General features: G+C 46.4%; 1 protein-coding gene across 3 annotated transcripts in view; it reads left to right on the top strand.

The window, feature by feature from the left end:
• Myof (myoferlin) overlaps positions 1 to 11,876 on the top strand; it is a 144,565-nt gene extending 132,689 nt beyond the window's left edge. For 2 of the 3 annotated variants that reach the window (XM_060388887.1, XM_060388880.1), the window contains 8 exons: positions 795 to 883; positions 974 to 1,069; positions 3,753 to 3,894; positions 5,769 to 5,868; positions 7,263 to 7,453; positions 9,214 to 9,323; positions 9,766 to 9,913; positions 11,328 to 11,876. In XM_060388887.1, the coding sequence (XP_060244870.1) occupies positions 795 to 883; positions 974 to 1,069; positions 3,753 to 3,894; positions 5,769 to 5,868; positions 7,263 to 7,453; positions 9,214 to 9,323; positions 9,766 to 9,913; positions 11,328 to 11,366 (915 nt within the window). In that variant the 3' untranslated portion in view covers positions 11,367 to 11,876. Of the gene's footprint in view, positions 1 to 794; positions 884 to 973; positions 1,070 to 3,752; positions 3,895 to 5,768; positions 5,869 to 7,262; positions 7,454 to 9,213; positions 9,324 to 9,765; positions 9,914 to 11,327 lie in introns of those variants that run through there. The other variant, XM_060388892.1, reaches the window with a different exon arrangement.
• The last annotated feature ends 1,038 nt before the right edge of the window (positions 11,877 to 12,914 follow it).

The raw sequence follows: 12,914 nt of genomic DNA, 5'->3' as shown, positions 1-12,914 counted from the left end.
ACAGGCTCAGTCCACAGTAGTCAACGATGAGAACAGCGCCTCCCCAAGATGGCAGCACAAGCGTCAGCCCCGGTCCTGCCTCTTCCTCTCATATGAGCCTCTGGAGGTACACTGCTAACATAGGGAATCCTTTCTTTCTGGAAACCGAGTCACGATTTGAGTATTTTAGCATCTCCTCACAGAACTGTGTTGTTTTTCTTTTACAAGGCTAATTGCCATTTTGTTACTCTGATTTTTTTTTTTTTTTAACCACTTGAGGTAAGTAGAAAATCCATGGGATTGGAACTGTGTTAGGTAAGCAATGTGACAACGGCTAGAGTGGCAGCATGAGGGGGAAAGACCCAATTTTAAATCTTTGAGAGAGAAAGAGAGAAAAAGAGAGAAGAGAAAAAGAGGGAAAGAGAGAGAGAAGAGAGAAAAAGAGAGACAGAGGGAGAGATTTCACTACCAGTTGGGTTAGTAATAGGAGTGCCCTCATTTCATTAATGAAGGCAGTTTCAGACCTTGATGCAAATGGATGAATGCAGCTATGTCACTCTTGGGTGAGAGTGGAAAGTGACTGACCTAAATGTTGTTGTAGACAAGCTTGACTTTGGCTAGCTCTTTTATTCCTTTGTGGCCTTCCATGTGGAACAATAATCAACATGTAGAACTGATTTTATAGCTCTATTGTAGAGGGCTCTCCTAGCATGTGGGAAGCCTGGGGTCCATGTTCAATGCTGCCAAGGAAAAGGAAAACTGTGGCTTCGCCCGTATCTGACTCCAGCCTTCTCTTTTTTGTGTGTACGGTCTAGGGAAAACTTCAGATGTGGGTAGATGTCTTCCCCAAGAGTTTAGGACCACCAGGCCCCCCTTTCAACATCACTCCCAGGAAAGCCAAGAAGTGAGTAAACCCCAAACCCTGCTTCCTGGAGCGAGGACTCTGTCTAGGAATAGAAGAAGTATGCTTACAAAATGTGCATTTTTTTTTCAGGTACTATCTGCGTGTGATCATCTGGAATACCAAGGACGTTATCCTAGATGAGAAGAGCATCACTGGAGAGGAGATGAGTGACATCTATGTCAAAGGGTGAGGCCAGCAAACAGAGATTCCACAAGCTGGGGAACACTATTTGAGGTGCCCACTGAAGCTGTCTCGCTTACCAGAAGCTGCTGTTTACAGTGTGATATGCTTAGGGAATGCCAGGAAGGCAAAATGCAGGAGGGACAGAGGAGAAAAAAGAAAGCTGTCTAGACTGTGTTGATGGGCAGGATCCTTCTCAACTCACTCCTCTTTAATTCTTTTTTGCTAAGAGTTATTTCTGAGACTTCATAGCCATGTATTTTCTCTCTTTTTTTCCTTTTTTTATTTTTTCTTTTTGTTTTCGATACAGCGTTTCTCTGTGTAGGCTTAGCTGTCCTAGATTCTCTTTGTAGACCAGGCTGGCCTTGAACTCACAGAAATATGCCTTCCTCTGCCTCCCTGAGCACTGGGATTACAGGTATGCACTATCACTCCCAGCTGCCATGTAATTTGTTATTTCTCTAACCTTAAAACCCCAGTAAAGATCGCAAATTTTCCTTTCCATACATTTTACTGTCGTTAGCCAGTGTCTGTGAAAAGTAGGCAATGTTGACAGGCTTTTAAAAAATAATGCAGCCCACTGACATTTGCTGAGTGTCTTTCTCCAATACGAAAATGTCATGCTTATAACTCTCTTATTTGTATAATTTGATTTCAGGTGGTCTGTGCTCATGTTAGTTTCTGCCATGCTGTGATAATAGATTCATAGATGCTGAGAATGGAACTGCACAGTGGTTAAAGAGCCAGCCTTTGCAGCCGGACCGCCTGTGTTAGAATCCTGGCACTTTTCCTACTAGTGCAGCCGAGAGATAATGATAGTGCTACTTCCTGGAGATAGCCAGAAAATTCCATTACTCAAGGCATGTAGGATAGCACCTGGCAGCTGGTGTGCATTACGTGGGTGTTAGAATTATTGCTATTCCACACGGACCAAGTTCTTCCTTAATATGTAGAAGATAAGACGTGTTGAAATGTAACTCATTCATCAGTGAGAACAAAGTTTCCCTCAAGATCTCTAGTGAACTTCAATCAAAACTTAGAGCTGTAATGAGTATCATTTAAACTCACTGTAAACTTCATCAAGTTCTTCATTATTGTTTGCCATTTCAGGACTCTATCACCATTCCCCCCAGAAAAACTAATTGCAGCTAATGATAGCTTTGCAAACTTATTTGACTGTCGTAAGAGTCATATCAAGGTAACAAACTGAAGCTGGGATGGGCTGAGAGAAAGCTAGTAGAAGAATAACATTCGCCCTAAGGTAGCATGTAAAGTCTGCAGTTACAGTTTGAATACCAAGGCTGGGAGCCCAACTTACTTAGCTTGAGAATCTGGCGTTTTGCTGCTGTTAGTTGCTTGCTTGTTTATTAGTTTGTCTTTTAGATAGGATTTCATACAGCCTGGGCTAGCCTCAAACTCCCGATGTAACCAAGGATGGCTTTAAACTTCTGATCCTCCTGCCTCTGACTCTACCTCCCAAGTATTGGAATTACAAGTATAGCCTACCATCTGGGTGTGGTGGCACATGCCTTTGATCCCAGCACTTGGGAGGCAGAGGCAGGTGGACCTCTGTGAGTTCACGGCCAGCCTGAGTTGAGGATCTCAAACTCTGCCCTCACATTGACTCACCACAGGCAGAGAGGACGGGGGAGACCTGAGGTCAAACCATCACAGCCAGGCTTTCCACCTTTTGATCTAGGAATTGATACTTTTCGAAGTTTCCCAAATGATTCTAATGCAGTCCTACCTGCCTATTGAAAAGTACCAATTCTTTTTTCATTTTGTTTTATGTTGTAATTTTTTTAAAGACAAAATTTCTTTGTCCTAGCCCTGATGTCCTAGAATTCACTTTGTAGACTAGTGTGCCCTCGAACTCAGAGAGCCAGCCACCTGTCTCTGTTTCCCAAATCCTGTAATTAAAGGTGTGTGCCACCACGCCTGGCTGAAGAAAAGTCAATTCTTAGTTTCAAACCAGAGGCAGGCAGATGTGACAGCAGCTTCCTTCCACACACCATTCATTCCATCAACACATAGTTTATCTTATATCCACTCTGTGCCAGGCACAAGCAAAAGAAAATGTTTCCAACAATATAAGTTAAGATGCTGTTGATGAGAGGAATGTTTTCAGCCAGGCATCTATAAATAATAGCTTGCCTCTTCCTTGCCCATCTCATTAATGAGATCACAGTGAATTTTAAGAATAATAAAAAAGGAAGCTGCGAGATTACTTGCTAGGTGCCTCTTTTTGTTTGCTGAAGTAAAATATGTGGAGGGAAATGCTAAAATTCTGAGCTAACTTGCATTTGTTGAGCCGACCAGCCCTGATGATAGACGCTAATGAGTCATAGTTGCGAAGCCCAAAATCATAGCCAGCAAACTGCAGCTTACTCAAAATAGAAGCTACATTGTTGATGATATTTTCCAGAAAATTTCACCTTAGCCCTGCTAACTACAGTCTAAAGGGTTTCCTGCTTTGGTTTTAAAGGAATTCTATTTTATTTGGCTCCAAGCTAGGCTGGATGCAACTGAGTGCCTCCCCTTCATAAATCACCTCCAGCCTGCGATCACTGGACCCTGCCCAGAGAAAAACGCATCACTTCAGCTCCTTGCCAGCCCTAACCACGGCTGTTCTGCAGCTAGATCCCCTGTCAATCACAGCGAGCTGAGTCTGTTTGCCTCTGCTTTACAGCTGGATTTCCGGCAGCGAAGAAAACAAACAGAAAACAGATGTCCACTACAGGTCCTTGGATGGTGAAGGCAATTTTAACTGGAGATTTGTTTTCCCGTTTGACTACCTCCCCGCTGAGCAGCTCTGTATAGTCGCTAAAAAAGTAAGCCCTGAAAGATGTGGGCGGGACGTGGACATTTCTGGGTCTGCTCAGAGACTCAGAGGAGGTCAGGGCTGCTCGGACCCGGGAGGTCACTGAGTCCAGCTCCCTCTTGGTGCTGACAGAGAATCTGAGACCCACAGAGGGGTGAAGCCTTGCCCGTGGTCACATAGCTATGACAGGTATTTATTTGAGTATTTAGGGCTGTGAGGAATACAGCTTCCTTTCTGCTAACCTATTGCAGCAAGGCGGACAGAACAAAGGCTTTTGTATCATTGTACACTGTGTTCTTTATGGAATGAATCAACGGTTATTCTCCATCTTAGGCCAAACACAAGCCAAATATTAAAGGTGAGGTATCCCTTTTTGCCTCTCTGTTAAAGCTCAGCGTCTGTGTTCCCTCACTCAGAAACACTTCTAGGAGGGTTGAGGGCCCCAGTGGACTTAATTAGAAAGACTTTCAGTTACAGAACGTAGACCAAAAATGTGATTTATTGGTTCCCATTCCTAGCAAGTCCAAGGTTGGCTCATTTTAGGAACGTCTGGAGCCCATGTAGGAGCAGTGTCTTTGGAGGTTGTTTCCATGTTCTCCCTCTGCTCTCTGCCTTCCATGGACCTCTAGGCAGGCTTTTCCCTCCAGGAGAAGATGTGGAAGCCAGCTGCCCACGCCATCACTATATTCACAGCAAACCTCAGCAAGAATAGAAATGAGCCATGATGGCCCCAGCCGGCATTCTAGAACTGGGCCCCAAGGTCTCTGCTTGTTCAGAGACTTGTGTCCCTCCCTGCCCAGGATGCAGTGCTCAGGCCAGGCACTGGGATTAGAGATGGAGTCGGTCTTTGTCTCCTCCACTATCTTACTCCGAACCTTACACACACCCCTGTCAACTGGGGAAGGAATAGTTCTCCAAGGACAATCTGGGGCCTGAAACCTTGGTAGACAATCCTATGATCCCACACCTAAGACTAGACCTCCTTAGAGCATAACCTCCGCCCTCCACACACATGGGACAACCAGTCAGGGAACTAGCTGTGTGGGCTTTTCAGAGTCCCTGGAGCCCTAAGAATGAGACCCTTCCAAGAATGTGAAAAGTGAGAACCAACCCCATGATCTTCTCTCAAATTTCCCTGATCACTGGTAGAATTCCTGGTCTGCTCAGGCTAGAGACACTTAGGTGTAACTGGCTGTGGGGGTATATTTTTTAACTAATGTCTGGCCGACACAGGGACTAGGGATGGGAACTTGGTCCTCTGTCTATCTACCTTCAATGTGAAAGAGCTGAGGGTCTCAGGTGGCCACAAGTGTATAAATGTCCTGGTTTTTTTCTTTTTTTTTCAAAAGCTAAAAATTCTAGGACATTTTAGCATATGTACCAAAGCAAGAGTGGACTCCGAGCCCCAGACTGAGCCTACTGCATGGGAGATGAGAGACTGTCAATCCAACCTTGAAGATGGGGGGTGCGAATTTGCTCAACAGGGATAAAGACCAAGTGATGACACTGTGGGCTGGCCTAGAACACCTAGCTTTAGGAGAGTCACATGGCCTTCAGGGGAAAGGTTAGGCTCTTCCTGCTCCACAGAGGTGGCAGCAGGAAGTCACACTGATAGGAATAGGGTGAGGAACCCACTGTTTGGGAATTGCCTGGAACATCCTTCTTATCACCCCGCTGTTTGGGAATTGCCTGGAACTTCCTTTCAGTCACCCAGTTGGTGGCCTTGAGACTTCCTGTAGAGCCCGATGGAGAGGAGAGACCGGTTGCTCCATGGGATGTGGTGGCAGAGGCCTCAGTTTCATTCTTATGTGTAGGCTAAAAATGAAGGTCCCAAAGTCTACTGACCAGGATTGTGTCAACCACTCATGTCTCTTCTCATTTTAGGCGCATTTCTGGAGCATTGATCAAACTGAATTTCGGGTGCCCCCTCGACTGATGATTCAGATATGGGACAATGACAAGTTTTCCCTGGATGACTACTTGGGTACTGTTACCTTCCTGTCACTCCTCTAACACTGCACTTGGAATTACTGAAACCGATCACAGTTTGGAAGCAGCCGGATACTTTCCTAACACCTGTAATGGGGGAGGTAGGAGGTGTGCCCACTGATTGGGTCTCCTCCGGTTTGGGTGGTCTGCTTGTGAATGCTGCCCCTTTTCATGGGCCCTGCTCACCCTAAGGCCTCATTAACAAGCTAGAAAGGCAAGTACTTGTGCTCGCCCAGCCTGTACAAAGCTATGGGTTCAACCCTCAGGACTGCTTCAACAGGGAATGGTGCTTGTTGGGTGCGGGCCCTGGGAGGTGGAGACAGGAGGCTCAGGAATTCAAAGTTATCCTTGGCCAGATAGTGAATTAGAGGCCACCCTGGCCACAGAGAGATCATCAGCACGGCTCTGTCTGTATTTCCAGACTCTCTCTCTCTCTCTCTTTCTCTTTCTCTCTCTCTCTCTCTCTCTCTCTCTCTCTCTTCTCTTGGTACTTTGGAACTATTCTCACCAGCCCTCTCCTCACTCTTGCCAGTCCTACAGTCCCTTATGCTTCTTTGTCCCCTCCTTTTCTCTAAGCCTACCCTCCTCTGGCCTTGATGCATTCAACGCATGCTCCCTATTTAACCCGGAAGGTCTCCTGCGGTTCTCCCACCCCAGTGATGCATGTACTGCGCTTCAGCTGAAGGTGAAATTCAACTTTCACCCATCGCCCGACTACGCATGGCTCCTAAACCAGGGAATATATGCTGGCCTCGCACAGCCCTTCACAAAGACCTATAGGAAACTATTCAGAGGCTGGAGAGTTAATGTTCCTTTCAACCCACGGCAGAAAGTGTGTCTCTCCAGACACCCCGAGCCTGGCTGGGATTTCTCATTTCCTGGTGGGGATTATCTGTTGAGTTATGTTCTTTCAAGCTCCTGTTTCTGGGGTCACTCCAGGAGAGAGCTGTACCCAGAACGGTTCCAAGGAGCATCCCATGCTCCAAGCACCTAATTGCCTTTCCCCCAAAGGCAATGACCTCCGTTTAGGGTAGCTCCAAACCGCAACTAGTACCTCTCAAATACAAAGGTCCTGAGTTCAGTGGAAATGTTTGTGTGTAGATGTTTAACTGCTTGGGATTTATAGAAGGACTGTTTATGCTCACGTCTTTGAGAAAGGAAGCATGGAGTCCTCTGTGAGACACTGAGCAGTGGACAGCTATTTCTTCTGCCATCTCCCATCCTATCTGGAAAGAATTTAAACATCTAGCATGATCCCTTTTGCTAACTCACCCATCACCTGTTCAAAATCACTGTCTGTGTCTCCTGTACTGGAACATTCTGTTCACCTGAGAACAATGGCTGAGCCACTTGAAGCTCATCTGGATCTCATGTTGTGTCCTTGGCCAGGTTTTCTGGAACTTGACTTGCATCACACAATCATCCCAGCCAAGTCATCAGAGAAATGCAATTTGGACATGATTCCAGACCTCAAAGCTGTGGACCCTCTTAAAGCTAAGACTGCCTCACTCTTTGAGCAGAAGTCCATGAAAGGATGGTGGCCGTGCTTCGCAGACAAAGATGGCTCCCGTGTGATGGCTGTATGAGTATTTCCTAGTTGGGGATCATTTCTATTCCTTACCAGTAGATTTACTCCAAATAAGATGAAAGGGTGATAAATAGACGGCACTGTGGCCACGTGCTTGGAGTTGGGGGAAGGGCATGGGTTGGGATGCTCAAGATCCAGGAACCAAGGGCCGCACTTGTATTTCCTTAAGGCTGAACACTCAGAGTAGGAAAAGAAACCCCCAGTGTGAGCTTTTCACGTCTTAAAGAGAAAAGGGCACGAGTGCTGAAACGAAATCCGTATTTTACAAGCATCTTGGAGAATTCAAAATAAGCTTTGGCAAGAAACAGCAGCGCCCGTCACCATGTTACTGCCTACCTCACACAGTATGGACTGTTCCTAGCTAACCATGCGAGCCAAGTAACATGTTAGCTGCCTCACGCGTGTGATCTCATTTCTAAAACAGCTCACCAGTCCATATTAATTACCTATTAGTGGAGTTAATGTGCAGCAGAGTACGCACTGATCACCCTCCCTTTTCTTCCCTCTTCACCACACACCCTGTCTAGTCTTTAGGCTGCTTTGGGGTGGGAGTGGTGCTTTCACATAGGCGAGCATATGCTGCTGTCTGTCCAGTTCATCCCCAGAAGTTTCCAGTCCTTTGTGTCTCTATCCTGTCTTCAGGAAACTGTTGGTGAACTTTCTGTCACCATAGAGATTAGTTTTCCCAGTATCTTACTGGCGTCTGTTGACAGGCCTATGAGGTAGACTAAGTCCCTGTTTTATGAACTCACCCTTGCAGGATCAGGTATCCATTTTAAACTGGCGTATAAGCAGGGGTGCTGCTCAGGACCCTCCATCTAAATAAACCTTGGTGTCAGGGTTTCCCAAGTTAGTAGGGACCTAGAGGAGTTTTCTACGTCCTAGAGTGTCAGCTGCAACTTAGTGAAAGCTGGGTATAAAAGCTGGAAAGCTGCCTGATGTAGCGGTGCATAGTTTTAATCTCTGCCCTTTGGAGGCAAAGGCAGTCAGATCTCTGTGTTCGAAGCCAGCCTAATACACATGATGAATTCCAGGCCAGACCTTGTCTCAAAAAAAGAAAAAGAAGAAGAAGAAGAAGAAGAAGAAGAAGAAGAAGAAGAAGAAGAAGAAGAAGAAGAAGAAGAAGAAAAAGATTAGACTGTTAGATCCTTTTTGAACTTAGCATCCTCATCCACAAATAGAGACAACAGCTTTTTATTTTTATTTATTTATATTTTTTTGAGGATGCCATGAACATTTCACGGGTTATCCACAGAGAGCACCTTCCTGCGTGGATGCAGCATGCAGCATGCAGGAACCTGTCAGCAGAGGAGCAGTCGCCATCCTCTCAGTGACGCAGCTAAGACACCTTGAGTGCCTACTAAGCGCAAGCTCTGCTGCACACTGTAGGGCTGCATGTAAGCAAGAAGAGACATAGCACATCTCACAGGGCCTCCAGCCATGTCCAGTGTTGTTCTTAGCAGTGAAGTTACAAAGGCAGCGAAAGAGGAGGCGAGGAGATTGATGTGGGAATGCCGAAAGCACAGGGATGCTGAGAGGGAAAGTAATTTGTCCTCTCGGTTTCCCACATGGAGCCGGTTTAGAAACACACGGGAGAGGAAATGTGAAGAAACCTCTGGAGGAAAATTTGAGGCAATCTAAGGATTGTTTTACAAGGATAAAAATCGTGGCTTGGGGAATATTCCTTGGGCTGAAGTGAAAATATTTGTGAAACGTGATGTCATGTGTTTAACCTGTTCTGCTTTACTGAAGGGGAAAGTGGAGATGACACTGGAGGTCCTCAACGAGAGGGAGGCAGACGAGAGGCCAGCCGGGAAAGGGCGGAGTGAACCCAACATGAACCCCAAGCTTGACCCACCGAAGTGAGAGGCCTTCTTTGTTCTCCATGTTGTCTGGTCCCCAAACACCTGCAGTCCGAAAGCCCCCTTCCAATTGGCTTAATGGCCTGGATTAGCTGTTGGCCGTCTAATTTTATTCATGGTGGGCTGTGGGGGATGGAGCAGTAGGGGCTGGGGTCTTGTTTTAACCATTCTCCTCCTCCATTAACATTAAAGCAGAGCGTGACAGCATGTTAAGGAACTGGTGTGGAGACCTAACCTATTCCCAGCCTGCCACGAACGCTAACAAAAGAGGCATACCGTAGGAGACCCGGGAGGTGGTGGGGCATGGTAGAAAACGGAAGGCTGAAACTGATCGCTCAATTGTATCTTGTCCCAAGTATATTAATTCACTGTTGCTGAACTGCTACAGTCTGGTAGACGATCCCTCATGAGTTAAGCAGGGAAACTATCTCTTGTGTTGCAGCCGACCGGAAACCTCCTTCCTCTGGTTCACGAACCCATGCAAGACCATGCGCTTCATCGTGTGGCGCCGGTTCAAGTGGGTGATCATCGGGCTGCTGCTGCTGCTCATTCTGCTGCTCTTCGTGGCCGTGCTCCTCTACTCCCTGCCGGTAGGAAGCCTGGGCCTCGACTTCGGCAGCCCTGTGGCTCCATTGCCGCCAGGCAGCCATCCTGTCACTTTCGAAACTTTTGAAAAGTTTAGCACAGTGTCAGATGGTGGAGGGTACATCCTTAGGTTTTGAATAAGTTACCAGCAGCTGGTATAGTGTGAAAACAAAACTAAAACCAGCCAAACAAACAAACAAAACCCTACTGGCTTTGAGAATTCTAGGAGAAACTCCGAAAGGCTTTATCAAAGTATTTGTCTAGATTCTAGGCAGTGTTTCCAGGTGACTTTACGCTTTCACACTTTGTGTGTGAGTGTGTGTGTGTGTGTGTGTGTGTGTGTGTGTGTTAGGCATATGTGTGCATGCTCTGGTGTAGCTGTATTTACCAATGCACATATGTCCGGAGGCCAGAGGTCAATGTCCAGTGCCTTCATCATTCTCCACCTTACTTTTTTGTGATGGGGGGTCTCTCACTAACCTGGTTGGCTAGCCACAGAGCCCTGAGATCCACTTGTCTGCTGTCTGTGCACCAGAGCCACCTTGCCCCGATATTATGTGGGTGCTGGGGATTTGAACCCAGGTACTTGTGCTTGCACGACAATTACTTTACCCACAAAGCCATCTCCCCAGGATGCTGCCTTCATCTTTCTTCTTCCAAACCGTCACATACACAAAAAACTTCTGGTATAGGTACTGGTGATCCCAAAGGTCTCAGCAGACCCCACACTCCTGTGATCACATTTTGTCTTTCAAAATCTTATTCTCTGTGGCCCATAGCACATATAACTACTCCTTAAATTTCTCTCAGTCACCTTATTATAAACAAGAGTCCAAACTGAAGGTTTGGCTGTATGCATACAGGCCGTCCTTTCATTCCTCCATTCAGGGAGCATCTAAGTAAAATACAGAGACGGGAAGAAACAGCCAAAGGAAGGCAGCATAAGCACACACTAGCAGTGTGGGCAAGAAAGTCTTAGAGCTCTTGGGACAGTTGACTTTTAAGAGCATCCCACAAGCTCTTTCTCCAGCTCCCTTCCATTATGCTATAGATCCTCTCTCTTCTGAGTCTGTAGGCACAGTCACAGTAGCATCTGTATGTATGTCTTTTATTTTCCCCTACAATCTGTCTTGACTATTAAAAAAAAAAAACAACAACTCCACAGTTATTTCTTCATGATTTAAATTCTATTCATGTGAGCCACTGTCTCTCTTGTTTGAGAACACATGCGGTCTCCCAGAGGATGTTTATCAATGTTTAGAGACACCTGGAAGTCTCTGAGCACTCCATAGGTAGACGTCAGAAATGGCTTTGGCTGTCCGGTGGTGCACGGGGCCTGCCCAGTCACATTAAATGACAGCATGGCCGACTGAGAAGGTGTATATCTATGTATTCACACTGTTTCTGTTTCTCTTTCAGAACTATTTATCAATGAAGATCGTGAGGCCAAACGCATAATGAAAGCAAAGCCTTCAATCACCCAGCAATGAGGAACTCCTGCCTCATACACCTAAGGGTGATTTCAGGTCCAAGACCACCTCAGGTGACTGCCCCAAGACACGTCAGCTCCGAGAGGGGCTAAATCCCAGAAAGTCAGACAGCGGGCAACATTTTTAACATTTTATCTTTTAAAGTATTAAGAACTTTCTATTTTCTAAAATTGAAGCATGTTTTCAGAGTATTTTTAAGGTGGCTGGTTCCATTTAAAACTGTCTTTTTATGCTCTCTGCATTCCATGATTCAAGTTTGGGAAATGACCGAAATGAATTTGAAACGCCTTGTATCTTAACATCACATATTTCCTATTTGTAATCAAGAGAAGAGACTGCACGACAACAATGGGGAGCATGGCTCCCACAGTTCTTATCAGTGCCTGCAACCACTGATGTGCTATTTTGTCTGGACAAGTGCTCGGAGACTCCTGGCAACCTCAGTGATGAGGGTAAATAAAAATATCTCACTTTGTAACTTTGTACGTGGATGTGTGTCCTCTCTTCTGACTGAACTGGGAGGGGAACAGGTCCAGTTTCCCTGGTCCGAGTGGGCAGAACGCCACAGCATTCCATAAGCCCTTTACGAGCGTGCTGCCAACTTGGGCCGGTGGGTCCAATAATAAAGCTAGCACTTACGAATAGTGTCGTAACAGCCTGCTGCCTTTTAAACGCTCTGTGTATATTACTCAGGGAATCTCGTAAATGTAGGCCAACAACACCGTGAGCTCCGTTTTACAGTAGAAGAAATTGAGGGTCAGAGAAGTTAAGTAGCTGTTCCAAGGCCACACAACTAACAAATGATAGAGTTGGGATTTACACCCCGGGAAGCACAGATCTGCCACCCCCGGTTTATGTGGTGTTTCATGGATACTAGGCAAGCGCTCTGCCAGCTGAGGCACATCGGCGGCCTCTCTTAAGATCTCTTAAACCAAAAAAGGACAAGCGAGAACGCTGTGGTTCGAACACAGAAGAGGAGCCATGGAAGTCGCCAACAGTCCTGTTCAAACAGCAGTTCAAGACTGAGGAGTGAGAAACAGTTCTACGTGGTTAGAAATGTAGACAGCTTGCGCTGCAAGGGAGACCGCTGACCTCCCTGCCGAGGTGTTCCGTGGGCTTGATATTTTAATTCCCTCCAGTGTCCTGCCAACATCCCCAGCAGTCCAAGTGTACTCGATTGCAACAAACTGAAGAAATGACGGCTCGGGCTGAACTGGCATGCTTATCAGCCGCCCCCCGTCAATGGAACCCTTCCCCATGAGTCTGCACGTGGCAGCCACCCTTGGGAAAGGCCACCCCTCCCATTCACTGGCAGAGCGCCTAACTGTAGCTTTTTCCTTGCTACCTAAACCTCAAGTGGTTCTTCAGCCTCAGACGCTAGCTGGTTACCTCAACCTTTCTAGAGAAATACAGACAACAAATAAAGACCTAGAAACATCTGTGGCCTTCGACTCCCTAAATTCCACTCCTGAGTACTAACTCCAATGAAGCATTCAGAAGGGTGGAGGAAGGTCCA

Source organism: Meriones unguiculatus, chromosome 1, assembly GCF_030254825.1.
Source record: "Meriones unguiculatus strain TT.TT164.6M chromosome 1, Bangor_MerUng_6.1, whole genome shotgun sequence".
NCBI classification, from domain to species: Eukaryota; Metazoa; Chordata; class Mammalia; order Rodentia; family Muridae; genus Meriones; species Meriones unguiculatus.
Note: the sequence above shows the minus strand (reverse complement) of the source record. Positions and strands in the feature narration are given on the sequence as shown.